Source organism: Oryctolagus cuniculus, chromosome 2, assembly GCF_051225735.1.
Source record: "Oryctolagus cuniculus isolate XC-2025 breed Fujian yellow rabbit chromosome 2, ASM5122573v1, whole genome shotgun sequence".
NCBI classification, from domain to species: domain Eukaryota; kingdom Metazoa; phylum Chordata; class Mammalia; order Lagomorpha; family Leporidae; genus Oryctolagus; species Oryctolagus cuniculus.
Genome location: NC_142868.1, coordinates 171,500,903 through 171,527,346, shown reverse-complemented (window position 1 = coordinate 171,527,346; position 26,444 = coordinate 171,500,903). Strand labels below are relative to the sequence as shown.

At 41.3% G+C, this 26,444-nt stretch overlaps 1 protein-coding gene across 7 annotated transcripts in view; it reads left to right on the top strand.

The window, feature by feature from the left end:
- The window catches only part of CRIM1 (cysteine rich transmembrane BMP regulator 1), a 208,645-nt gene that overhangs the window by 132,307 nt on the left and 49,894 nt on the right, over nucleotides 1–26,444 (top strand). For all 7 annotated transcript variants that reach the window (XM_051842989.3, XM_070069255.2, XM_051842988.3 and 4 more), the window contains 2 exons: nucleotides 694–891; nucleotides 21,957–22,085. In XM_051842989.3, coding sequence (XP_051698949.3) covers nucleotides 694–891; nucleotides 21,957–22,085 — 327 coding nt within the window. The remainder of the gene's footprint in view (nucleotides 1–693; nucleotides 892–21,956; nucleotides 22,086–26,444) is intronic.

The window sequence follows — 26,444 nt, the reverse complement described above, 5'->3', positions numbered from 1 at the left end:
TAGGGATTATTTGTGGATTTTGTGTATATTGTCTTTTTGTGAATAATCTCAGAAGACTTTTCCTGTAGTAGCCTTACCTACTTTGGTCCACCACCATTGGCTGCTGCCTAACTACCCAGCATCCAAGGACAAAAATGGCCTTGAGTTCCCAGCCTTGCTGCAAGGAACCATCATGGACACGTGGTGTGTCTAAGCCAATCTTGTCATCCACAAGGCCACAGTATTGACATGCAGAGGTTCAGTTCAGTTAGTCCCACAAATAACAATTTCCCTCTGTTACATGGGACACTGTTCTGTCCCCTTTACAGGAGGTGAAATTGAGAAGTGATAAACATTTCACTCGGCAACTCAGAAGACATTGTTGTAACCTCAGATGGATCCATGTTTTCTGATTGCCAACCCACAGCTTTATCTGCAAAGCTTTCCAGTGTTGCAGAGTGACAGCGTGTGCACATCCGTTTTCAGACCATAGGTCCTCTTCCCTGACCCGGTGTCGGGGATATTCATAAATTTGGTATGACAGCTGCTTTTGCACAGACCCCTGGGGACACCTTGGGTAACCCTGAGCTGCTGATGGTCACAGCTGGAGTAGAACTCCTGATGACTAGACCCTGGGAGCAAATGTCTGTAGATGCAAGCTGAAAGAAGGTATACAATATGCTCAGTCTCACTCTGAACTCATTTTTAATTTAGATCCAGTTTACCCTTTTAATAATCCCGCTGGCTGCTATGCCAATGGTCAGATCCGCGCCCACGGAGACCGGTGGCGGGAAGACGACTGCACGTTCTGCCAGTGCATCAACGGGGAGCCCCACTGCGTGGCCACGGCCTGCGGACAGAGCTGCATGCACCCCGTGAAAGTGCCCGGGGAGTGTTGCCCAGTGTGTGAAGGTAAACCTTGCAGATTCTAAGGAGTCCCTGGCGAGCGCCTCATGTTAGAGAAGCTCCTACCAGGATGTTCTTGTTTGTTTTTTATTTCTCAGGCATAATGTCTGTTTCATGCTGTTACCAGTTGCAGATGGATTTGTTATACAACCCAAACCCATCATTTGGGGGAAACGTTACAAATTTAAAATGAGAGTAGGGTAGTCTTTATTTTATCACTGCACATATGCTTATCTGAGTGTTTCACAGGATAAGAATATATGCATTTTAAATCAGTTCATTTCAACCCTAGTTAATACTTAAAGGTCAGCACAACAAAATAATACAGGAAATAAAACCCACAACTCAAGCCTAGCATATTCGATCTGTGACATTTCCATAAGCTCAAGTGTTCTGGGAGCTGGAAGGAAAAACTGGAACCAAAGGCAGTTTCTGTTGTGCAGTGCCCTCGCTCTGACATCCTTCCTACTTCTAATGGCATGAGGTCTGTGGCCTTGCAAGTCCTCTAATGCATTTGCTTATATCTTGGTTGCCTGCATTTCCTACCTGTCTTTCTATCCAGTGGAGAGAAACTTGAGGTATCCAGGAGTAGATTTTCTGCCCCAACTCCTATTTCAATCCATTTCCTCAATCCCAGGAGGATTCTTTGCAATTTACTCTTTCTCTCTTTTTTTTAAAAACAGACTTATTTATTTGAAAGGCAGAGTGACAGAGGATAGACCATGACAGAGAGAGATACTCTCCATCTGCTGGTTTATTCCCCCAAATGCCTGTTTAACCAGGGCTGGGCCAGGCCAAAGCCAGGGGCCCAGACCTTCATCTGGGTCTCCCAGGTGGGGAGCAGGGGCCTAAGCACTTGGTCCATCATCTGCTGCCTTCCCAGGCCCATTAGCAGGAAGCTGAATCAGAAGTGCAGAGTAGCGAGGGCTGGACCCAGGCACTCCAACGTGGAATGTGGCCTTACCAAGAAGCGTCTTAACTTCCTATGTCACAATACCTGCCCCATCATCTCACGTCACTCTTAATCTTCTATCCATGCCTACTCAGACAAGGGCTTGAATATTTGTATGACAGATCTAATAGAGAGTATCCATCATTAAGCACATTTGCGTAGTAAAAATGAACTAACATGCATCAAAAATTAATCCGTGTTGAAGATGGGTCCATGTAGACTTTTTAAAAGCAGATATTAAGAACCAACAGATCCCTCTAGAAAGGCAGCTAAGTAGACTCAGTCTTTTAAGTATCGAGAAGTTCTTTGCTTCCATATGAATTTTAATAAACTCAGACTTGGGAGTTTGCTTGACTGCTTTCATTAACCTCTGAGGGGTTGGACTTATTAAAGACCTTAAAAATCATATAAAAATGTAAGTCTCGTTCTATTGACATCACCAATTCCCTCACCATTACTCTGCTCAGAGCGCAGCTGCCACACTCCAAAACTTTATAGCTTCCAGATGACCGACTTTGTGAAAATCACCCACCCCTCACACATAGACTCCTCCTATCCCCTGAAGGCAGCGTTTCAGTGCTGACAAAAGGAGTTTGTGGAAATATGTATAATAGTTGTAGCATGGACTTCACAGGAAAGCGTGCCTGGCTGATACAGATAAAAGTGGGAACACCTAGCCCTAAGAATTAGGAGCAAGCTATTGTCAGCTGGAAATACTGAAGTCCAAATGTTGGGGTTACATTATTGCAAGAAAAATTAAAAGCATAAATATGTAATCCAGTCAACAGTAGCCTTTAACCTTGTGGGTCTTGCATGATAAATTCAAAATAGGACTTAAAAACCTTATCAAAATGAGATCTCTCCTCCAAAAGGAAAGGTAGGCAGCTCCTTTTGCACTGATCCTCGCACTTGTTAGCATCTCCATCGTGGTGCGTAGAGAAGGGAAGTGTTGGTGAATAGAAAAACATGTGAAACTGACTGATTTATGTCACATAGGTGTTTGGACGGGAGTGAATTTAGTCTGGTCTCTGCAACACCTGCACAGAGAAGTAATCCGGTATTTTACTGTTTGAGAAAAGAGTTACAGTTTTGTGGAGCCATTAATTCCAAAAAATTAATTAAGAACCTCCTGTAGTCCAGATAGAGCAAAAAAGAAGTGAGACAGCTTTAACTGCAAAGACCATACTTAAGCTAAGCTTTAAATTAAACCAGATGAAAAATAATGTTCATGTAGGGGTACTGTGTGGCAAGTACTTTTAAGTTCGTACCCGATTTCATCTAAGGTTCACAACACTGTGCTGCATGTCTTGCCAGCCCATTTTAGAGATGAGGAAATTAAGGTTTAGGGGAGTTTAGATAATTTTTCCCCCCAGGTTCAGCTGCTGTTATTTACTTGAACTGGCATAAACTGAAGTCTGTCGGATTGAGCTGTATTTTCTTTTGCCTGCCTGCTCGCAAATGTCATCTCAGCTTATGTTGCTTCCTGTTGCTAGTTCCTTTGTTGATCTCTATTCATCTCTGCTATGGGTGTCGTGCCGGGGAGAGACTGGAGCCTGATGGCAGGGAAGGAATTCATTTCACATTTGAACCTTACATCAGGTATTTTGGATATGATCCCTGCTAATTTGAGGACCATGGAAGGCTACCTTGGAGATGCCTTCCTAAGTTTACTTCTGCCTCCTGTCCAGGCAACCCCTCCACTGCAACAGAACTCAGCGTCTGCATCATTTCCACTGTAGGATTCCGCTGGTCTCCTTTCTTCTCTCTTTAATGCTATCCCCCTTAACCTGTCTTCATCAAACCTTTCAAAGATTTCATCTTGTTTTCAGAGAATGAATACATCTTATGTTTCTTTTTGTTTTCTTTTTGTTTTTTGTCAAGTAGTGAGTTTCATATTTGCAATACTTCATTTTAAGATATAATAGAAAAATTATTTTTGTACAGGATCAAAATAAACCACATACTAAAGGGTTATGTATTATGAATAATAACAAACATACAAAATAGTAAAAGGTGAGTGGATCTTACTGCTTACTTTACAGAGCCCAGAAAAGTATATGGAATCATTTGAAAATATTTTTCTTATTAATCACTAGCACACTGGAATAAAATTTCATGTGATTTCAGAATAGCAAAAGGATTGTATGAAATTTAAAAAAGAAAAAGCAAAGTGTTAATGTGTAAGAAATAAGCAGTCAGTCAAAATTATTTAGAGAAAAACAGAAACTCTGGAATTTATGCAGCTTACCCACATGATAAATTCCTCTGTACACAGTTGCATAACAAGTATTGGCCCTGGCCCTATTAGCTACAGTCTCAAGGTACATAGTCAGAGTCCAAAATTAAATGAAAAGACCTCACACCAGGATTGTGGTTTTAGATTCTTTCTAGATAAATTATTGCATTACCAAATACGGTGTGTTTGGCCCTGCCGGGAGGAAGAAGCTCTTTGTGGCTGTTGCTTTTGAAGATACATACCTTCCAAGTGACAGCATAATATGCCTGATTACTCCCACTGGGCTGGAGGACTGAGGACTTGAACCTGGGGGGCCCTTAAAGACTAGCCCATTATTTGACAGCTAACTTGATTTCTAAGTGCCTAAGTGCTTTTTAAATTGGCACTTAATGCCCTCATGATGGAGTCTTAGCAAGTTATTGTCAACACCTAATTCAGGTACACAGATAAGCCATTCTGGTCTGTAACTGATTTTATTCTCATATTTTGCTTTCCTGCCTTGTCTCTGAATCATTGTGTTAGTCTCACTATTTTCATTTTGTGATTAAGGTGGAAATGTATAGATAGAATAGCATATCAAGTTTGCAATTTAGGTATACGGCGGAAGGAGCTGGTGTTGTGGTGTAGCTGGTAAAGCCACCACTTGTGATGCCAGTATCCCATATGAGTAGCAGTTTAGGTTCTGGCTGCTCCACTTCCCATCCAGCTTCCCGCTAATGGCCTGGGAAAGCAGCAGAAGATGGCCCAAGTGCTTGGGTCCCTGCACCCACATGTGAGGCCTGGATTGAAGCTCCTGGCCCCTGGCTTCAGCTGGCTCAATCCTGGCCACTGCTGCCATCTAGAGAGTGAACCAGCAGGTGGAAGATCTCTCTCTCCCTTTCTCTCAAATAAATAAATCTTTTTTTTTTTAAGTGTACAGATAGAGGACAAAAGCTTGTCTTTCTAAAAACTAAAAACAATAAAGGGAAGGGCCCCAGAATTAGGTCTTCATCCACATCTAGCACCATTTGCCTCGCCTTATTCATTACTATTAATGACCTCAGCTAAAACTGATTACGTACGTACTGTGTGCCAGATTAAATGTTGTAATGCATCAGCTCGTTTGATCCTCACCTGTCCCTACAGTGTGGCTGCCTTCATCCTGATTCACCTTGTTCTGCACGGCGTGGCCCCCTGTGCACCAGGACTCTACCCTATTCTTTTGAATCCCTAAAATAGCATCTGCATATACATAGATGCTAAAAAACTGTTCATGAAGAAATAAGTGAGGGCAGGAAGGGAAAGGGAAAGTCTGGAGTAGGAAGCCCCAACCGTACCCTTCCTATAAATCTCCTTAGCTGAGTAAGGTCCTGATGTAGGGTTACCTTAACCAGAGTCTACAAAGCTTATGGTCATTTGCATAACTGAACGGTTGAAGAAAGAATAATGTTAAGATACCTGTAATTTGAAAACATACTTTTTTAAAAAGATTTTATTTATTTGAAAGAGTTACAAGAGGGAGTTCTTCCAAACACTGGTTCACTCCCCAAATGACTGCAATAGCCAAGGCTGGGCCAGGCCAAAGCCAGGAGCTTCTTCTGGCTCTCACATGTAGGTGGCAGGGGCCCAAGCATTTGGACCATCTTCCACTGCTTTCCTAAGTGCATTAGCAGGAAGCTGGGTCACAAGTGGAGAAGCCAGGACCCAAATCAGTGCCCCTGTGGGATGCTGGCATCATAGGTGTTGGATTTACCCACTACACCACAACACTGGCACTGAAAACACCTTTTGAGAACAGAAATAAGAATGTTCTATGAGTCTGTTGGACATGCAGTGGGACCACACGTCTATGGCGAATTTGACGCATTGGCTTTAGGTTCACTCGCTCTTCTAAGGGGCACTCAGCTCTCTGCTCTACCCCAGTGGCAGCTGTGGGATCTGCCAAGTCGGGTGTATAACCTGCAGTCTGTTCTCACCCAGTCAGCCCCTGAAGTGCATCACAGAATTTCAGTGAGGCTTCCTCAGACCCTGCAAGGCTAATGCTTGTGTCACATATGTACTGCTTTAAGGACTTGCCTTGTGCATGTACAGGTGCCACTGCATTGTTACTGCAGTTATTACACTTTTAACACTTTTAACAATTTTAATGTCATAACTAGGCATTTAGAACAACTTGTTAATTGTTTTCCAAAATTATCAAGTATCAAGGCTGCCTAAGCTGATCATTCGAGTGCCATTTCTATTAAAAACCTGTTTTGTAGTTGAAGGTAAGATACAGTGTTAGGAAGGGAAATTTTGACTACAAGATATATATGACATGGCCCTGTTGACTCAAAAATACAAGGGATGTGGACAGGTGTGTTACCAACTTACCGTTACTGTCACTTAGAAGTCTTGAGGGTCAGAGCTCACCTTGGGCTGGGCTGGCCCTCCCTGGGTAACCACTATGGCCTGAGGGTTCAGAGCCTCCTGCAGAGAGGAGTTAAGAATTTCAGTGATCTTGAGGTTTTTGGAGCCAGCACCAAGAGCATCACTTTACGAGAACTAGGAATAACTTAGGTAATACTTGAAAAGGTCATACTCAACGATATTCTTGGGTTGCCAGTAAGTAAATCCCATTTTTGTGATTGGATGAATGGATAGTTTCCTTTCTAATAGTTCTGCTTCTCTGTAACCAAAGCAAAATTGTTTTTCTTTCACAGACAGGAAATCAAGGAGTGATTTGTAGATTGTCAAGGCAGTGATGGGCATATGTTGTGGTATTTAAAAATGTTTTCCATGATACCAAGTTAAAACAGTGTTATTTTCAGAGCTGTTGTACACTGGGGTGAGTTTCAGGCAGACCTCATAGGTCTGCTCACCTGCACTTAATCAGCTCTTGGAGTAGAAGAATAAAGAGACTTCACTGCGCGTGGATTCTTTCTGACTCTCTGGATTTAGGGAGGAATGTGATTGAACGGAAGATCAGCTGTCCTCCTTCCTGCCACCTGACTTTCTTCAGTCCGTTAGCTGGGGAATCCTAGTCCTACTTGGGAAAGTGTTGAAGCTCTGGTTTTAGGCATGTTTGCAGCTACATGAGTTTAGTAAGCCACTTCCACATCAGCTCACCCCATGATAAATTGCATGCTGTGCTCCTCTAACCAACTGGAGGTCTGCGAGCTGTTAGATGTGCTGCCTTCCTCATCATCAGTCCTAGCCCTGTATATTCTGTCCCAGGAATGCTGATAATATAGTTTGAATCAGGCTGCCCTTAAGATGAGATTTCCACGGGATTGCCAGAAAAGTCTGTACCAGGCACGTATCTGGGTGGGAATTCCTTGAAATAAGAAAAATGTTTCCAGCCCTGCCCATAATGCTTCCTCACTGAACAGTCTCTCAGATGATTAAGCTACTGCTTCAGTGGCAAGGAGTCAAACATAGTTTGGCTGACCCGAGAGAGGCAGTGAAGTCAAAGATACCACAGGGTCACATATTATTAACATTCTGGTACACAACAGGGATCAAACCTCATTTTATGGGTGGTATTGCTTCACTGCCATATACCATGCTATTATTAGTAAGCCACAAATAATAAAATGTTCGTAATATCTTGAAGACTGTTAGGCATGCTGTTTCATCCTTTAACTCTAAATGTCCTGGAGACTAGTTCCATAAATGGAAATTAAAATATAACACAGCCTGTTTTCTGCTTGTCCAAATAAGGTCATATGTGGAGTAACAACTGTGTAGCAAATGACTCTGTTGACCTAGGTCTTCAACCTAAGCGTCAGAAAATCATCAATAATGAAAACTGCAGTATTTTAATTTGGTCATTTCAAATAGCTTTAGCTATTTAAAATAACTTCAGGATGTAGATGGAGTAGATGTAAAAGACATTCCTACCTGACAGTAACATATCACTTTCAAAATTTTATGTAATTTTTATGGCTACACAGAATGCATTCCATATGAGTGGCTGTTTTTACTTGTTACATCTACCATTTACGTTAATAGTTAAACAATTATGAAGATAAATGTTGTGGAAGTAGTTGAGTTTCAGAAGAAGTGGTTGTTCTTGCTTGTAGCCGGAAGTCCTGCTGATTCTCGGAGTCTAACATGTCTTTGCTTGTGTTGGTAATGCCTTGCACTTTGCACTTGAGGTTTGGTAAGGCTGACCAAAGTTTTACAAATAAAAATGAAGGTTGGCCTTAAAGTCTGATGAGATGATCAAACTGAACAATGCCTTAAACATTCAGAGTTGTTCAGAGCTGATCTGAAATACTTGATCAGAAGATCCTCTGCTGTTGAAGTAGTGTATAAAGGGGTGCATTACCCTTTTTTTTGCCCCTATGGGTACTTCCCATACCTGAAAGGACGCTGTTGCTGGGAGTCTCATAATTTTCTTACTAAGATAGTAATTATATCTAATAGATCAGACTTGGGCCTGCTAATTTTCATCTAATCAACAGAGGCAGGAAAACATAGTCTGGAATGCTAACTATGTGAATGAAAAATATTTAGTCATTCTTGAAATGATAGGAATGTTTTTCCAACAAGCTTAAATAAACACAATCTCTTTTGAGACTGTGTTAAACTTTTTTTGGATAAGAGACAACTCTTAGGCAACCAAACAGAAGTTAATGAAGGTTATTAAGAGACGTGCCCTTCAGAAAAGGCTTGCCGGGCCTTAACAAGAAAGATTCCACCTTCTGTAAGGTACAACCATCGTAAGTAACAGGACTGGTTTCCCTTTAGCTTTTTGTCAGCCCAATACAATGGAACAGTTTAGTAATCACACTGTCCAACTTTGAACAGATACTTGCTTTGCCTAAAGGTGGCTGTATCAGGCCATCTTATTTTCAAGTCCTTATCTTCATCTCTTCCCACTGTTTGTCTCAGTCCTGAGCAATGGATTGGGCCCACTGTGCTTGTATTTAAATCACCGAATGAGACTTTTCAGAGGAAGCTTGTTAGTTTAGTTTGTTCCCACTCATACAAGGTCTGACTATATTAATAAATTAAAATTTTAAGGGATTATTTATGTGAAAGGCAAAGTAACACAAAGAGAGAAAGATGGTCCATTCAGTGGCTCGCTCCCCAAATGCCTGCAACAGCCAGGGCAGGACCAGGCTACAGCCAAAAGCCAGGAGCCAGGAACTCCATCCAGGTCTCCTACGTGGGTGGCAGGGACTCAAGTGCTTGAGCCATCATCTGCTGCCTCCCAGAGTGTGTATTAGCAAGCTGGAGCCAAAGTGGAATACTGGGACGTGAACCAGGTACTCCAATCTGGGATGTGTGTTTCACTAGCAGCAGCTTAATCCACTCACTGCACCACAGTGCCACCCCAGGATGTATTAAGATATTTTTAAATATTTCAATATTTACATATTCAAGTGAAGTATTTTTCCTTTCAAAATAGTTATATGGGAGAATTGTGTGCTTATTCCAGGCATGAAGTCTTTCAGAATGTTTTTGTCACTTCTCTTTTGAAACTGACTTTAGAGCTTGCAGCACATTCTTTTGAATATCTTTAGCTTTGTAAACCCCTGACTTTGAAAGTTTATTAGACTGTGGGATATAGCCAAAACCATTCATGTCTAACTCCGGTGAAAAAGGTGAGTGATTTTAGCAGAGTAACCTTGTTTAGAGGAAGCATACAGTGACAGTAAAATAAAGGCATTTTGTCTTCCATGACATAGTAATTTGCTCTGAAAGCAACTCTGAAGAAAAGTTCCAGATAGAATTTTACTGGAACAGCATTTTGGCCCGAGCCTGTAGACTCTAAAAGTGAATGCTTTTACCAATAACATTTATTTGTAAGTGTAACTCCCAGGGTGTTTATTAAAAAAAAAAATCAATTCACCTGTTCCATAGTGTTTTTACGACTTCTAGGGACTGGTAGTGTATACTGAAATGGTCTTAATGTTTTAACATTTTTTGAGGGATTGAAGGTGCTCCATTCAGACATATTATCAAATAAATCATAAAACATGTCTTCAAATAATTTAGTTCCAAAAATAACTCATGAAATAGGTAGCGATTGTAACATAATTAACTTTTAACATTTTAATTCTGTAATTACACTTTTGATTCTGCCACTTTAAACTGTTTCATGATGTAATCTTAAATGTATCTGTGAGAACACAATAATTTCACCTTGCTTAATACATGAGGATTAGCGCTGGAGATAGTGAACAACCCCAGTGAATCATAGTTAAAGGCCTTATTAGAAATACTCTGTGTGCTGTGTCTATCTGATTAACTGTCATGTAACTGTATAAAACAGCTGCTGCAATATTACTGTAAAGTAATAGGACACTCTAAAGGAACAGAAATGTCAAAGAATATGCCTTACCTGCCCAAGGCTCTCCAAATTGTAGGGGGCCACCAAGATGGCAGGAGATGCTCCCTGCATCAACCCCCAGTGCGCAGACTGGGAAATCTGCTCCCAGGGGACATACGGGTGCCAAATGTTGGTCCAGGGATCATACCATCAGTGCCATCATCAGATATGGGATGAGCAATACCAAACATTTAGCATGAGTTGGCAATTCTTCAGAAAACAGAAGAGACTTAATATATCCCATTTTATGCTTTTTTGAGTTTGAGTTGATTATTACCAGTTTGACCAAATTTTTCTTTACATAGGATATCTATGAAGGTAATTCAGAAAGTTCATGGAGATGGAATTAAAAATCCATGCCTATATGGAACCTTCAAAAATTCATGCAAAATGCATATTATCAAAAAAAAACTATACATAGATTTCAAATTCTTTTGCACCAAAATAAAACTTACCTTTTAATTCCGTTTTCCCATGAACTATTTGAAGTACCCTGATACTTGTACATCAAGTGGATTTTACTTTCACAGAGATTAGCTGGATTTATCAGGTTTGCTTGAAATAGAACCTAGTCCAAGGCTTCAGGCCATTTATGAACACAGCATTTATTGCTTGCTGCCATTTGAAAGTAAGATTCTGGTCAAGGACCTAGCTCCTATTTTACAGCACCAGAGTGAAACACATCTAAGGGCCCCCAAGAAAATTAAGTCTAGCAGGGCTTGGTCCTAGGGACCCTGAGAGCCATGTGGCATCCTGGGTATATTTTCCACATTGGCTGCTGGAGCAAATAGGAAGCTGAATTTGCAAACCACTCCTCAATCAGGCTTCACCTTATTTGTTTCTACTTAAAATTTACCTGGGCCCTGCTTCCTCACTTGAAAAGAATATTCTTTCCTGATACAATTTAAGGCTCCCTTGGATCTGTTTTCAAAAGAAATGAGATATTTGTATATGCTTATTGTGGACCATATATTCATCAGCGGACCATGTCTACCCTCTGCCCATTCCTGAATGTTATGCTGCTGTCTAGACATGTATGCAGCTTGGCCACCAGTTGGAAGAAGAGATCTTGTTTCATCTTAATTGGAAAACTATTGCCCCACATATCAGCTCACTTTTAAAACAGTTCAGGAAGTCTCTGTTCGTTAGTGGAGCTGAAATTTGTTCAGGGATAATAAGCTGTCAGTTTCTGATGGCCTCAGGCCTTGGATAGTGAAGAGGGATCAGCAAGCTTAGATCTTTTCCAAAACTGACTTTCTCATCCTTTCTTTTGGAACAAAAATTTTAAAAGATTGCACAGTTATTTTATGCTAGATGAACCGAATATGGGGTGCCCCCACCTTCCTGGTACACAGATAACCGAAAACATTATTCTTTGAGTGAAACACGACAATAGTTAGAAAGGTACTGGCTGAACATACCCTTATGGTTGACCTAAATTTAAGATCACTTAAACAAGCCAGTCCCAAAAGGACAAATATCATATGTTCTCCCTGATCTGTGGTAGCTAATAGAGCACCTAAGAGGTAGTCTATGGAAGTGAAATTGACACTTTGAGATGCAATGACTCTGAACAGCCCTGGTCTATGAAAACTAAGATCTGTCTGCTCATAGATAACTGTAGGGGATGGGGCTTCCATGTCTTCTTTCAACTTAAGCATGGCAGAACTGCTGGCAAACATACCAACGTAGTATAAACGATGCTGTGATGAGCTTGCCCTTGTCCCTAAAGATCTAGTAAGGCCCCCTTCCTGAGAGAGGAAGAGCGAGGTCAGCCAGGCACACAGAATCATTGTTTGAACTCACACTGGATAAGCTGATGACTGAGAAATTTCTGTTCTCTTGGAGACACCACAGACATAGTCAAAAAGTGAAACAATGATATCAGACTGCTACTCAGCAAATATGAAAGGCGCCAGTGGCTGGTCACTAACATGATCCAAAGCTTACCAGACCATGTGAAAAGACATCACAGACCACCCACCCCCCCACGTCCAGATGCTTTCATGTCCTGAGTGGAGACAGAAAGTGATGCTTTAAATTACAATGGTCAAAGTACAGAGTTATGAACCAGTTGTCATAGGAGTGGATCCTCGTAATTCATAAATTAGCTGTTACCTGAGACCAGTTCATGCTCCAAAAGATAGGATCATCCTTTTAACAATAATTGTTGTAACAAGTAACATCCTCATTGCCCTTAGAGTTTATAGAATAGTCTCCTCTTTAGTGTCTTGTGTGAGTTTTACAGGAATATCGTTGAGTGAGAATCATAAGTATTCCTCTTTTATAGAAACCTAGAGAGTCTGGTCATCACCTATTAGATAATGAGAGAACAGGGACTCAAGCTAAGTTTTCAGACTCCAAATCCAGGATCTTGGCATTGCCTCTCTTTATGTTGTTTGAGTGCCAGAGAGAAAGACATAGTTCACGTTTACCAGTTTATTCCCCAAATGCCTACAATGGTCAAGGCTGGGCAAAGCCGAAGCTAGGAGCTGGAAACTTACTGCAGGACTCTGATGTGGATGGCGGTTACCCAACTATTTGAGCCATCCCTGCTTCTTCCAGTGGTCTGCAATAGCAGGAATCTGGAATCGGTAGCCGGAACCAGGCTTTGAACCCTGGTACTCTGATGTGGGATGTGGATGTCCCAAATGGCATCTTAATTGTTGTGCCAAATGCTCCTACTCTTGGCCCCTCATTCTGAAAAGAGAAGAAGTGGAAAATAAGACAGTGAATATGAGAGTACTTGATCGTCCTATCGCAAATTCAAAAGGCTGTTCTTGTTCCTAGCTCCCTTCTCATTGTTGAGCTCCTTTGGCTTTGTCTTTCAGCCATGGTTCCCTCCCTGAGGCTCTGCCTGGAATTGTGGTCTTGCTGTTTGACATCTGGCAGAGCTGAATCTGTTTCCTGCTTCCACTTGTCCCTTCCTGCTTAACACCCCCCATCCCCAACCCACCCCATTCTAGAGACATCTGAGAGCCGTGGGCTGCTTATGGCTTTTTCTGTCCTGTGAGGCTTGCCTTCTGCCCAGCCTTGTTCACATCCAGGCAAACAGTGAACTCAGGGCCCTGAAATTGGCACTCAAGTCCCTGCTGAGTAGAATAAACGGGCTGCTCATCCCCCATCAAGTGTGACAGACACTGGGATACCATCACCAGCATTTTTGCATTCTGATCTGGACGCTTTTCTTCTCATTCTTACCAATGTTTGCTTAATCATTGATAAATTTGCTGTACAGTTGGCAAAAGTGCCCATACTTCATGCAGTACAAGATGAGTTCCAGAGTTGAATGAGTGCCCAGCTATTTTCAGGACTATTTTAATAACATTTCTTTTTTATTTCATGCTACCAAAGAGTAGGGTAGTCCCAGAAATGAAAAATTGAAATTGGAGGCATCGGATTTTGTTAGAAATTGTGATGGGAAGACTTCTACAAAACTTTGTTTTCTTTTGTGCATTCTTAAGCCAAAGATATAGATCACATTTTAGCACGTCAGGAAACTGTCGTCATTAAGTGTCTCATTCTAGACTGCTTGGATTTTTCCTCTGTTTTCACTACTGTAAGAGTTTTAGGTTTATAGTAGCTTTCATAGCTAAATTACTGCTCGAGTGGAGTTCATTTATCGATACCTGTTATGTATGAGGACCCTAGGAAACTTACTGTCCAATCGTCTAAAATCATATTAAAATTTTTTTTATTTGACAGGTAGAGTTATAGACGGGCAGAGAGAGAGAAAGAGAGAAAGGTCTTCCTTCCATTGGTTCACTCCCCAAATGGCCGCTAAGGCCGGCACTGTGCCAATCCAAAGCCAGAAGCCAGGTGCTTCTTCCTGGTCTCCCATGCAGGTGCAGGGGCCCAAGCACTTGGGCCATCCTCCACTGCACTCCTGGGCCACAGCAGAGAGCGGGACTGGAAGAGGAGCAACCGGGACTAGAACCCGGCGCCCATATGGGATGCCAGCACCGCAGGTGGAGGATTAACCCAGTGTGCCATGGCTCTGGCCCTAAAAGCATATCAGAGATTCAATCTTTTAGGTGTAATATTCAGTGGAGACGTCCCTTTGTCAAGTAACATGCCCTGTCTTTAGATATGTAGATAGCCTTTTCCTTCCTTCTTGTTTATATATTGAACAGTACTAAGACACATACTGTGCTACAGGCTGAGGTTATATACAATGAGTAGAAACTTTTCCCGAAGGTAAGGCCCCTTTCCATCCTGATTCTCAGCTATTTCCCAGGGGGCTGGGCTGAACTCTGACCATCTGCCTTCCCCCCAAGTTGAGCATCACTATTAAAATACACACGCAAACACATACAAATGAAGATGGCACAGTATTTCCAACCAAATGCTACAAGACGTAGTTACTATGAAAATGAACAATAAAAAGAATACTAACAATAAAATATAAGGCAAGTATAGGAGCTCCAGATTATTCTTGGAATCCAGTGATAATTTTGTGAACTGTCTCAAGCTGAATTCCTGGAAAAAGACATCCCATTCCATATTAAATTTTTTTAAAATTTGTCTTTTGTGGTCATTTCATAATAATCAAAATCATACTACTGTCTTTTCCTATTAAATATGAGACTCATAAAAGAAGAAAAATATGTCCAAGAGCCAAGATTCCTTGGAAAAAGTATACAAAGTTAATAAATAGGTCTAAAATAAATATATGGTTGCTTCTCTATCTGGCCACAAAATAATACAAATCTTGGGAACATTTTCACACCATTCATTTTAAAATAAAACAAAGAAACTTCTCTGAGATAAGTATTTCAGAAATCACAAGGCTGTAGGTGTTGTTATGAGAACTATATACAAAGGAGAGAGGGATAACTAAATATGTCATGGCTGAAAGAATTTGAAAACTCTGCTTGTGAGAGATTTTTTTTCCATGACTTAATGAGATATTCTTAAGTACACATTCATACCCCATGGAAATTCCCACTTCCATATTAGGGATTTTTTGTTTGTTTGTTTGTTTTGTATCCTCAGTTTGTGCCTCCTTATTGTCTCCAGTAGAGTTTTCCCTCTGGCAACATTTGGGAAAATTTCATCTTTACCCTACTGCTCTTGCCAGGGTGCAGTTCCGTTGACAGTTTGGCGATTTATTGGAGTGGTATTCTAACTTGTTAGGGGTCACATCTGAAAAGCAACCGTGGTAACAGAATGACATATGAAGATACAGCAAACCAGATAAGCTATCTGCTTTGGTTCTGCCTTGGCCAGTCTTATCTCTCATTTTATGACCCTGGACAGGCTACCATTAACTGATGGGGCTGCAGGAGGCCTGACGTAGTTAGCCATTGAGCTGCCATACAGAGTGAGTGAAGTTTCAGAATATTCCCACCGATTCAGTATTCATGTGGCTTCACCAAATCTGGCTCCTCCAATCCTTCCTCTCACCAAGAAAAACAACTTAAGAGAGTGCCTGAATTAAGTCTAAAAAGAGAACGTAATTGTGCATTTTTGTCTCTCACAATCAAGTCAGCAGGCTTGGGAATTTACAGAGAAGAGCTATGTAAAATATGCAAGGCATTATTAAAGCCCTAGAGGAGAAGTAGTAGGAAATAGCAACAGATGGGAATTTATTTCTCTTATTACTCTAACATTTTTTTCACTTATGAAATTAATGTGAGGTGCTTTTTCTAGGTATGTGCCAATAATGAGGTTTTTCCAGAGTTTTCTTGGGGGTTGGGTGAGTATGGATGCATGGGAGTCAAGGGTGCCAGTGCACAGCTGCTAGTCACAGCCAGGCCCTGCTCCAGTAGGCAGCACCCTAGACATTAGAATCAGGAACTCAAGTTCATTAACCCCTGACTGCAGCAATGGTATGCACAGACCCAAGGGGAGGGATTCTGTGCCCTTGCACAATTGTACATGTCCAGAATCACCCACCCATACACCAGAGCTGCAGATTGGCTGTCAGCCTTCCCAGGATTGCTAATCAGAAAGAGTGCTCCACACATTTTCTCAATGAAGAAAATTAATAATTTTATGAAAGGTGACCAGCTCGTAGTAATCAAAGTAATGAGAAGAACCATGTATAGATTAAGTCAAAACCAGAAATTCAGTACAGTAATAGATTAGACCCCAAGTTCAATGCATTTCTTAGCATGTGCTTTAGAAAGCTACTTATACCTGAAATATCAACACTAGTAAATACCATTTTATAAAAGCAAATTGACATAATAATTATATATTTTAAAATAAGAGTCAAAATGTAATTCTGTTCAACTATTCTCCTAAACTCTTTGAACTATATAATGTAATGGTAAGACTGCTGTAGAACTTTAAATTGGCTTCTTAAAAGATTAAATTTGAGTTTTGACTTCTGACTTCCCTTGCAGCTTTTTGGAGAATTTTCCATAAAATAACAAAAAGCAAGAAAGTAGAGGGCTTAGATTAGCTTAACACATTTTTTGCACCTGAATAATCAAATATATGTTATTTTATGGTCTAGTTCTGTGACCTTGGAGTTAGAATCATGATTTTTTTTCTTTTAACTTTATTCTTGACCAAATTAATTATGATCACAGCACCATAATTTCTCCATTGAGTAGATAAAATTACTTCTAGGAAATACTTCAACACCCTTGTAAAATTCTGGTGTGTTTCTAAAATTCTGTAATTCTTAAACATATCAACCTTTTTTTTGAAATATTTTTATTGGTACGGCTTTTGATGGGCTTCCTAGGATATGGGGGGGGGACCTCAGAATTTTAAATATAAAGGACCAATATGTGATTCTGTTACTGCATGTTACAAGAGGTTTCTTTCCAGAATTTTGTTGTGTAGGACTTGGGTTTAAGAATTGGCAGCTAAACATCTGTACTCCTGACATAGTCCAAGGGGCCTTGTGGAAATAGCTCTTCTGGACAGTGCAAGGTGCTTGGAGAGTCTTTAAAAGTCATTCAAGAAAACAACAGGTCGAGGGAGTAGTGGTTCCCACTCAGAAGCAGAGTAGGGAACAGCAGACTGGATGTAGACATAACAAACACCCATTTTTGTTCTTTATTGCTTCTAGGCTCAGAAACTATTTCTAGAATCCTTCTCCACAAAGAAGCTGTTCCAGGGTTCCCTTTAGAAATAGTTGTAGCCAAAGACAATGAATTCCTGCTGTTTCAAGCCTTCTTCCTTTGGAGGACATTAAGGTATTTCTTCAATTCCTCAGCTGATTCAATACAAGATGAGATGAAATTTCAGGGCGATCCTGTAAGCAGTACTTCACTGGATTTCCCTCGTCAGAACCCCACCTTTGTGTAAGCATTTCCTCGTTCTTCTGAATGAGGAGACCCAAGATCATGAGTCTCTTTTGAAAGAGCTCACTAATATGTCTACCTAACTGGTTTAAAGTGGGACAGTTTTCTTTGCTCCAAGCAAGAAATACCACGTACAGTGACATGTCATTACTTCCAGAAATCTTAGCAGATTCTCTGTTCAACCCAACTTTATTCACTAAACTCACTAAGGACATGGAATCACCACTATCTTCTGAACAGACAGGTACTCTCTGGCACCTAATTTCAGTGCCATCCTCTATATAATACAGAGCACAGACATGTAGGATTTAAGTGAGAATCTGAGTTTTCAGGCCAAGAAGCGTCAAGTACTTTCCATATTCAAAACACTGTTGCTTATACTAGAGAAAAGTATGGGATAATCACAATTCCTGACAAATAAAAGTGAAGATATTCTAACTTTAAATGAGCAGAATGCACACTTGCCAGCCGTCACAAAGGTTTCTTCAAGCTTTCTTCTGTAATTGCATGAAAAGTGGTCATACTGTGGTACCACGATTCTAAATCCTTTCAAATCTCTTCTCTCAACAAGACCCTCCTGGAGTGAAACTATGTGAAAAATCCAACCAGCTTGTCATCCTTATTCTTTTAAGGACTATAAATGCAGTGTTGGTGTTCAAAGCATTAATTCTGACACCAAATATTTTACTCACTTTGGAGTTCATAATTTAGAGTAAGAAATTGAATTTCAGTTGTCTTGCAGCATAGCCTTCTCAAAAAAAAAGCTGCCCTGATGTTAGTGATAGCAGCAGTTCTGAAAGATTACACATTAGTATGTTGAACTGAAAGCAAATTCTTGGATCTGTTTAATGATAATATCAGATTTTGTGCTGCATCATTTACAGGTACATTTTTCTGTTGTAATGTTCACACAGAAATTAATTACCGTGGATATGACATCACATGGTAGGATACTGAGCACTAAAATGTCAGCAGAGTAAACAAAGGTGGTAGAATGTAATGTGTGGCTTCAGGTGGAAGGGTAGAGACAGCTAGGCAAATGTACCTATTTCAGATCAGTAGCCACTCCTGTGACATGGGAAAACACCAGTAAGGACCCAAGACACTTGCAGCACCACCTCCAAAGACTTTGAAATCTGTTCCACTTGCATCTGAATAAGAAAATAATACTTATTTGTTGCATGTAATGAAACAAGATACCAAGTATTAAAATGCCTCTCTAAAAAAATTTAGTCTTCAATTTTTTTTAAAGATTTATTTACTTATTTGAAAGGCAGAGGCAGAGAGAAAAAGAGATCTTTAATCCACTGGTTCACTCCCCAAATGGCCGCAATGGCTGGAGCTGGGCCATTCCGAATCCAGGAGCCTAGAGCTTCTTCAGAGTCTCCCACACGGTACAGGGGCCCAAACACCTTGGCCATCTTCCACTGCCTTCCCAGGCCATAGCAGAGAGCAGGATCGGAAGTGGAGCAGCCAGGACTCGAACCAGCGCCCATATGGGATGGCAACACTGCAGGCAGCAGGTTTACCTGCTATGTCACAGAGCTGGCCCTTCTATTTTTAATATATTCCAGTGTCTTTTGTGTTCAGCTTGTTCTATTCAGGGGAAACTGAATAGTTACAGATTAAATTGACAGTTTTGATAAATGTTTTTTTGGGTAACTTTTGCTGTTTTAAGTAATGAGGGTTTCAGAATTTGAAATGTACATTTTTGTCAATAGCTTACATGTAATATAGGCCATAAATGAATGGGAAAATATTAACTGAGGCTCCAAATATTTTGCTTCTTGGATGCTACCACATTCTCTGAGGCCTGCAAGGCACCCAATAGGACTTTTTTTGTCCTAAAATAGTTAACATTCATGTTGTAGGACCCCTATATACAGAAAGACCCTTCTTTCTATTTTTTTTTCCATTTGTTCATCTGAACTGAAGCCGTGACACTTAATGTGGTAGAGCAAGATGTGCATGTCTGCCTGCGTGCCTAGCTGATGAAGCCCTCGAGAGAGAACTTGGGACTGCTCAAGTCAGTGTTGTGCTTCTGATCCTCAAACAACCCAGTCCATTTTTTTCCTTTTACTTTCTAGCCATGGATCACTACCCTAATCTCATATATTAATCATAATATGTTCTAAATTATGGCACCCACGTCACTATTGAGGAAAAATATCATTTAAAAGTAGAAGATCATCTTAGATAATGCATTCTCCTAACAAGTCACCAGAATTCACTGGAAGTAAGATTCCCTACTGCCCTATGATTATTGTGCATTTTTCAGTGTCAGTTTAATCCTCCAAAATATATGTTTTTCTGTAATATATTTTCTGAAGGCAGAAGTTTCTCATATGCTTCCCATCTTAAATGTCAGTAAGGAGTATAAGGTTTTGGCCTGTGTAAATATGCTGAAGACATTTCTTTACCCACAAGCCATCCACTGAAACAGTGCAGGAGGAGTTCAGGATCCATCCTTAGTCCCTGGTCTAATAGCTCTAGAATCTAGAACTGCTTCCTCATGGAGATAACCTGTGGGATGGTTGATTTAAAGCTGATACAATTCTTCAATTCTCTGTCTTATATTTGTGGTTAGAATAATTTCGACCAAACATTGGCAACTTTCTGGCTAAAGTCTGCAATAGAACCATTATCTTTGGGGAATAAAAGTGGTAATAAAAGAAAAACGAATAGCTTTGAAAACTAAAGATGCTTACAGTAAATTTGAAGAGACTGTAGGAAAGCAGCAGTAAAATTCAGAAGCTAATTCACTATGTCTTCAAACCTGCCTAAACTTTAACTACTTTTTTATGTCCAGAGTGATCTGTCAGAAAGAATTCTTTGGTCATTGAAGGAAATTAGAAGTGTTATAGCAATGGAAAGTTTATATATTATAAAAAAAAAGCTGTGGTTCAAAATGTATGTTGTAATAAAAATAGAGAATGTGCTATAGTTACATCTGTGTTTTTACTGGGAGAATGCTGACCCAGGCATCCCTGTAATAACTCCTTGCCTGCTACCTGTGAAGAGTTGAATCACTGTCCCCTTTTAGCAGAAAAAAATTTAGAACTCTTGCTCTTAGCAGTGGCAGCTTAAAACACTTATTTTGATGTCTCTTCCATAGCAACGGGGGCTGAAACTTGAGAAGACAGTGTGGACTAATGGACAGAGTGTTGGACAGGAGGTCAGCAACCTCTGTTCTGTTCTATTCCCAGCCTGCTACTGGGTTGCTATGTACACTTAGATAAGCCAGCTACCCTCTCTGCACCTCATATTTTCCATCTGTGAAAACAGAGGTAGAGATAGTCTATACTTAACTCCTTCTCAAAGATAGTGTGAGAAACGGCTTCCTTTGAAGAAGGTCATAGTTTCATTGGGTTGAAAAGATGCTCTGTAAGTATGTCCGTGTCTCCATTCCCCTTAACAGCATTCTTCCCACAACTTGGCATCTTCTGCAGCACTCCTCATCAACGCACTGCCAGACAGGTGCTCTTACAGCCAGCTTGTCTTCCTCAGAAGCTAAGTGTGATTCTGCAGCCACATTGCCTGGGTCTGAATCTCGGTCCCCCTACTTCCTGATGCTGTGACTGTGGGCGAGTCAGTGTCCTCCAGCGAAGACATTTATGAGCAGTACTGTGCACATCCTATAAACATGTCATCTGCTTTATGTAGTGTGTAGTTACTGTTACTGCCCGGAGCAGTTCTGGTCCTGGTTGCTGACTTCCAAGCATGGTTTCTCAAATGCTGGTATCTCATTCTGCCACTCTCAGAAGCCTTGGGGCCCTGGGGCAAAGCTCCTAGTCACTGTTACCCATCATATCGTCTATCGTAACTTAGGGAATGTCACATAAAAGATAAAAGAAATCCAGGTGTTTTAAGCTAGTCTCAAAAGCATCTCTGATTTATTCATCTGAAAAGTGCTAACAGATTTCAGACGTGTTGCCGTATGGAGAGTGAGATAATTGACCGTTGGCAGCTATGTCCTGATTACTCTAAAAAAATAAACTGCGGAGACATCAGGAATTAAAAAAAGAACAGTTAGCAATTTAAATGAAGTTCACTTTAATCGCAGGAAAACATTGCGTGAGGATCCCAGAAATGGATAAGTTATTCAAACCTAAAACAGCAGAGTATTCACATTTTCAAAACTAAATAAAAATATTTCTATTTCAGGGTTAAAAACATGGCAAGAGTATGAAAGTTTAGGATTTGATGAAAATTATTGATTAGGCTTTTGTAGCTTACTGTAGTGTGGGATTTCAGAGACTGAATAAATACCTAAGAGGTAATCATATGTTTCATTGATTTTTTTTCTCTCTTTGTTATTAGAACCAACCTACATCACAATTGATCCACCTGCATGTGGGGAGTTATCCAACTGCACTCTGACAGAGAAGGACTGCATTTATGGTTTCAAACTCGATCACAATGGCTGTCGAACTTGTCAGTGCAAAAACAGTGAGTAGACAGAAGACTATGTTTTCCTGAAGCCTAATGTGATATTGTCAAAGCCTATTATGTGATTGAATATCTTTTACAGTCATGTTCAGACATTCTTTTGGCAGGCTGAAAGAGAGGGGGCAGAAATAGCAATACAAAGTCATTCGGAAGAAAATCGCTGTTCCTTGATTCTTCATCTTCATTTTATTGAAAGAGTCCTTCATGGCCAGTTGCAGCCCTGAGTGGCTTTGGAGTGCATTTTTCTGGCCACCCAATCAGCACTGTCTGTAGCACTCTTCCTGGGGTCCCAGTACCAGGGAGGTCACCCACACAGAGTGCCACATTCCATGTATGGCAGCCGTAGTCCCCAGAGGATGCTTCACTGTATTGACCCCAGCTCTGCCTCCATGTAAATTCCAGTCATGTCTCCAGGCCATGACCTCTGAAACTGGATAGAACATATTGTATTTCTCATGCCCTGCATGTGGAAAACTAATTTGAATTCCCCTATTTCTTCTGCCCGAATATAAACATCCTCATTTCCCTTGGCCATCAGGTGACGTGGTTTTCTAAAACCTTCTTAGTCTTTTCTGTGTCCTGACAATCAGCGTGCCATTGTCCTTACCTAGAAGGTGGCACAGAAACGAACAAGTGCGCTGTGTGCTCTGGTCAGTGCAGTCCTGTTAGCCTCTGTCTTGGCTCTGAATGTGCACGCTGTCAGCTCACGCAGTTTAAAGCAGCCAGAATCGCTTGGTGCTCTTCACAGCAGCTGCCGCTAGGTGTTCCTCCTCTGTTCTGGATTTCAGCATTTGATTTGAGTGGAGTTTTGGTGGTGGTGATGATGGTGAGAGTGTTTTACATGTTATTATTGATTTTTATTTACTTGAAAGTTAAGCAGATTTTCCATTTGCTGGGACATTCTTCAAATGCTGGTAACTACCAGTTCAAGCCCAAGCTGAAGTCAGAAGCCTACAACTCCACCTGGGTCTCCCATATGGGTGGTGGGGAGCCAAGGACTTGAGCCATCACCTGACGCTTCCCAGGGTGTGCATTAACGGGAATCTAGATTGGCAGTGAAGCCGGGACTCCACCCCAGCACTTGAATATGGACTGCAGGTGTCCCAGATGGGGGCTTCACTTTGAGTGACACTTCACCCACCCTTGATTTCTTTTTCTGATGATATAAATTTAAGGCAAAATTTAAAATGAAATTATCTTGATAATTTTAAATCATTTTTTAGCTAATTGGGATATTTTTGAATCCTGATAATATGAACTTAGACTTTACCTATGCCTGCCTGCCAGCTTACGTTAAATGCACATAACTTTTATGCCCTCCTCTAAAATCAGTTAAATTGTACAGAACCAAGGACAGAGCTCTGTGGTTCTAAAGACTTTCCTGCAGAACAACATTGAGCACACTCCTTCCTCCCTGAGTGGAGTTAGCTCTGAACACAACAATTCTACTCCCACAATAAAGTCTTAAAACACTTGGCCTGTGCCTTGTCTGAACTCAAAACACATTATGTTTGCAGCATTCCTTTGCTGGAAACTGTATTTTGAAAATAAACTGAAGTTAGTCAGCCATGGCGTGTTCTTCCTGAACCTGTGCCCGCTCCTGGTGGCCAGTGCTTTCTTTTCTAATTGTCGTAAATCATCTGTTTAATGGTTCTTCCTGAAGAGTTTTCGGTTGTGAATGTCAAGCCTAGTTTTCTGTAGCTTTCAGAATCCTTTGTCTCCTTTAAATTGACATATGGCCTATTTTCCAAAATCTCTTTCCATTCTCTCTGATCTATCCCAGATATAGACAATGGTGCTATAATAAGCAGATTTTCTGTGGGCCTCCTGGGTATAATTATCCTAGGCTCATAGGCTTAGACTGACTTAATGTAGGTAGATGCTCACTTTCTCAATTGTCAATTTTCTTTGGACATTACATTCGTCTTAACCTTAATCATTCATAACTTTTTTTTGTTAAGAATATTTTTGGTGAAGATACAAAATAAGAGTTTGAGTCAATCTGTTTTCTCAGTCATGTTACCATAATCATATAATCTGCACAGTAGAGTTTGTATGGAAACGGAGTTTATGCAACTGTTGCTGGGCTTGTGGTTGTTGCTGTCTGTAGATTTCCTGTAAGCCTCCACCCATATGGGACCGTCTTGCCTTCAGGCACTTGTTTCTGTTCAGGGAAGGAGCAGTCTGTCTCATGCACCAATCTGCCTTTTGTACCTCCCTTCAGAAAGCCTAGTTCATCAGAGAGTTGCTTTAGCAGCCACATTTGTTTACTCAAATGGTCAACTTTGTTTTTTTTAATGTCAAGATAAATTGGTAATTGTGTAATGAAGAGTTTTTATTTCAGTCCTCCTAATGCCTGTTACGTTAGAGGTATTAGCTGTATTAGCCGTCCATCCTTTCATAGGTGGAACCAAACCTTAACTTATTTTCTGAACATTTTTAAAGTACCAGTTTCCCAGTTCCCAGTCACCTCCCCTCCTCCTTCACCCGAGGTTGCTATTGTGAAACGTTGACCGCCTGATGATGGTTACGTAAGAGTCCTGTCACTTTACCTTTCCTCAGTAAGTCTGAAGAAATAATTTCCCCCAACTCCAATTGAAGCAGTCAAAACATCTCTCTCACTATTTGCAAATTGAGCCTATTGGAAGATCTTCCTCCCCATGTCTTTGACTTAGGGTTGCACTCTTTAAAAAGGAGCATCTGTGTGTACTGCCTGCAGGGCAGCTCCATGTCATGCAGAAGATCAGTGCATTTGCATCAAGCTTCTGACAGACATGTCTACTAACCATTCATTGTTTGCACACTTCACCTCTTCTATCTTTTCTTTGACCTAATATTTACAGAGTACCTACAAAGTTCCAGGTGCTGCACTAGGTGCTGCATTCACAAAGTTGAATAAAATGCAAATCCTGATCTAAAATAATTCCTGTAGCTAAAATAGCACTGAAGTATCATGAGCTTAAGCCAAATGCTGAAACTTACAAAAGTAACTCCTGCTAAGGGCAAGAACTCAAGCTCCTGCTCCTAAGACCAGGAACGTAACTGCCCATCTCCCAGGGCTGTGCTCAGTGGGTATGGGCTGCGTGAATGAGCAGGGAACCTCAGGATCAAGGATGCCTGAGATCCCCTCCCAGAGTCTCTGTGTTCTGATGATACAGAGTCCATCTGGTCACGCCGAGATGCTTGACTTGGGTTACCTGAAAATGCGATTGAACACGTTTGGAATTTGTTAGTTTGTCTCTATCATGCAGAAGTTAAGTGTACAGCATTCTACAGTCACCTCACCCATTGCTATTACTCATCCTGATCGTTTGACAGCTTTGGCCGCCACCCCTTTTGGAGATGAGTCAAGTGAAACCAAATTCTGGGCTCTGGGTTGTTGGCGTCTTGTAAGAACAGCTCTCCTCTCAGGCTCTGGCCTCAGTCAGATCTGTGGCTGGGAGGCCAGAGCAAGCTGCCTGGCTCTGGCCTCGGTGTCCTCATCCATGAAGGACAGAAAGCAGTACCTAATTGATGGGTCACTTGGAGGACAGAATAAATGAATACATGCAGAGCTAGCTTTGTTGTCTGACAAATGGTACGTGTTTACTCTGCATGCTAGCTATTTTATAACATCCTTTTCTGAGTCAGCCAAGCCAGCAACATGGAAAGCCCCCAGCTTCCCTCCTGTGTTCCCACACCAGTCTGCCTCCAGTTCTTCCTGTCCTCTTTTTTTTTTTTTTTTTTTTTTTTTTTTGACAGGCAGAGTTAGACAGTGAGAGAGAGAGACAGAGAAAGGTCTTCCTTCTGTTGGTTCACTCCCCAAATGGCCGCTACAGCCGGCACTCTGCGCCGATCTGAAGCCAGGAGCTGGGTTCTTCCTCCCGGTCTCCCATGCAGGTGCAGGACCCAAGCACTTGGGCCATCCTCCACTGCCTTCCCAGGCCACAGCAGAGAGATGGACTGGAAGAGGAGCAACTGGCACAGAACCCAATGCCCCAACTGGGACTAGAACCCCGGGTGCTGGCGCCGCAGGCGGAGGATTAGCCAAGTGAGCCGCGGCGCTGGCCTCTTCTAGTCCTCTTAAGACACTTGCTCCAACTGCCTTCCTTTAACTTTATCATTTGAATCCTCATCCTTTATGCTTCCTGTTTCTTTTTTTTTTGGGGGGGGGGGATTTTTTTTTTATTTATTTGAAAGAGAGTGAGGAAGAGATCTTCTGACTGCTGTTTCTCACCAGATGACCACAGTGGCCTGGGCTGGGCCAAGCCAAAGCTAGGAGCCTGGAACTCCATCCAGGTCTGCCTCATGGGTGGCAGGGGCCCAGATATTTGAACCATCTTTGGCTGCTTTTCCCAGGACATTAGCAGGGAGCTGTAC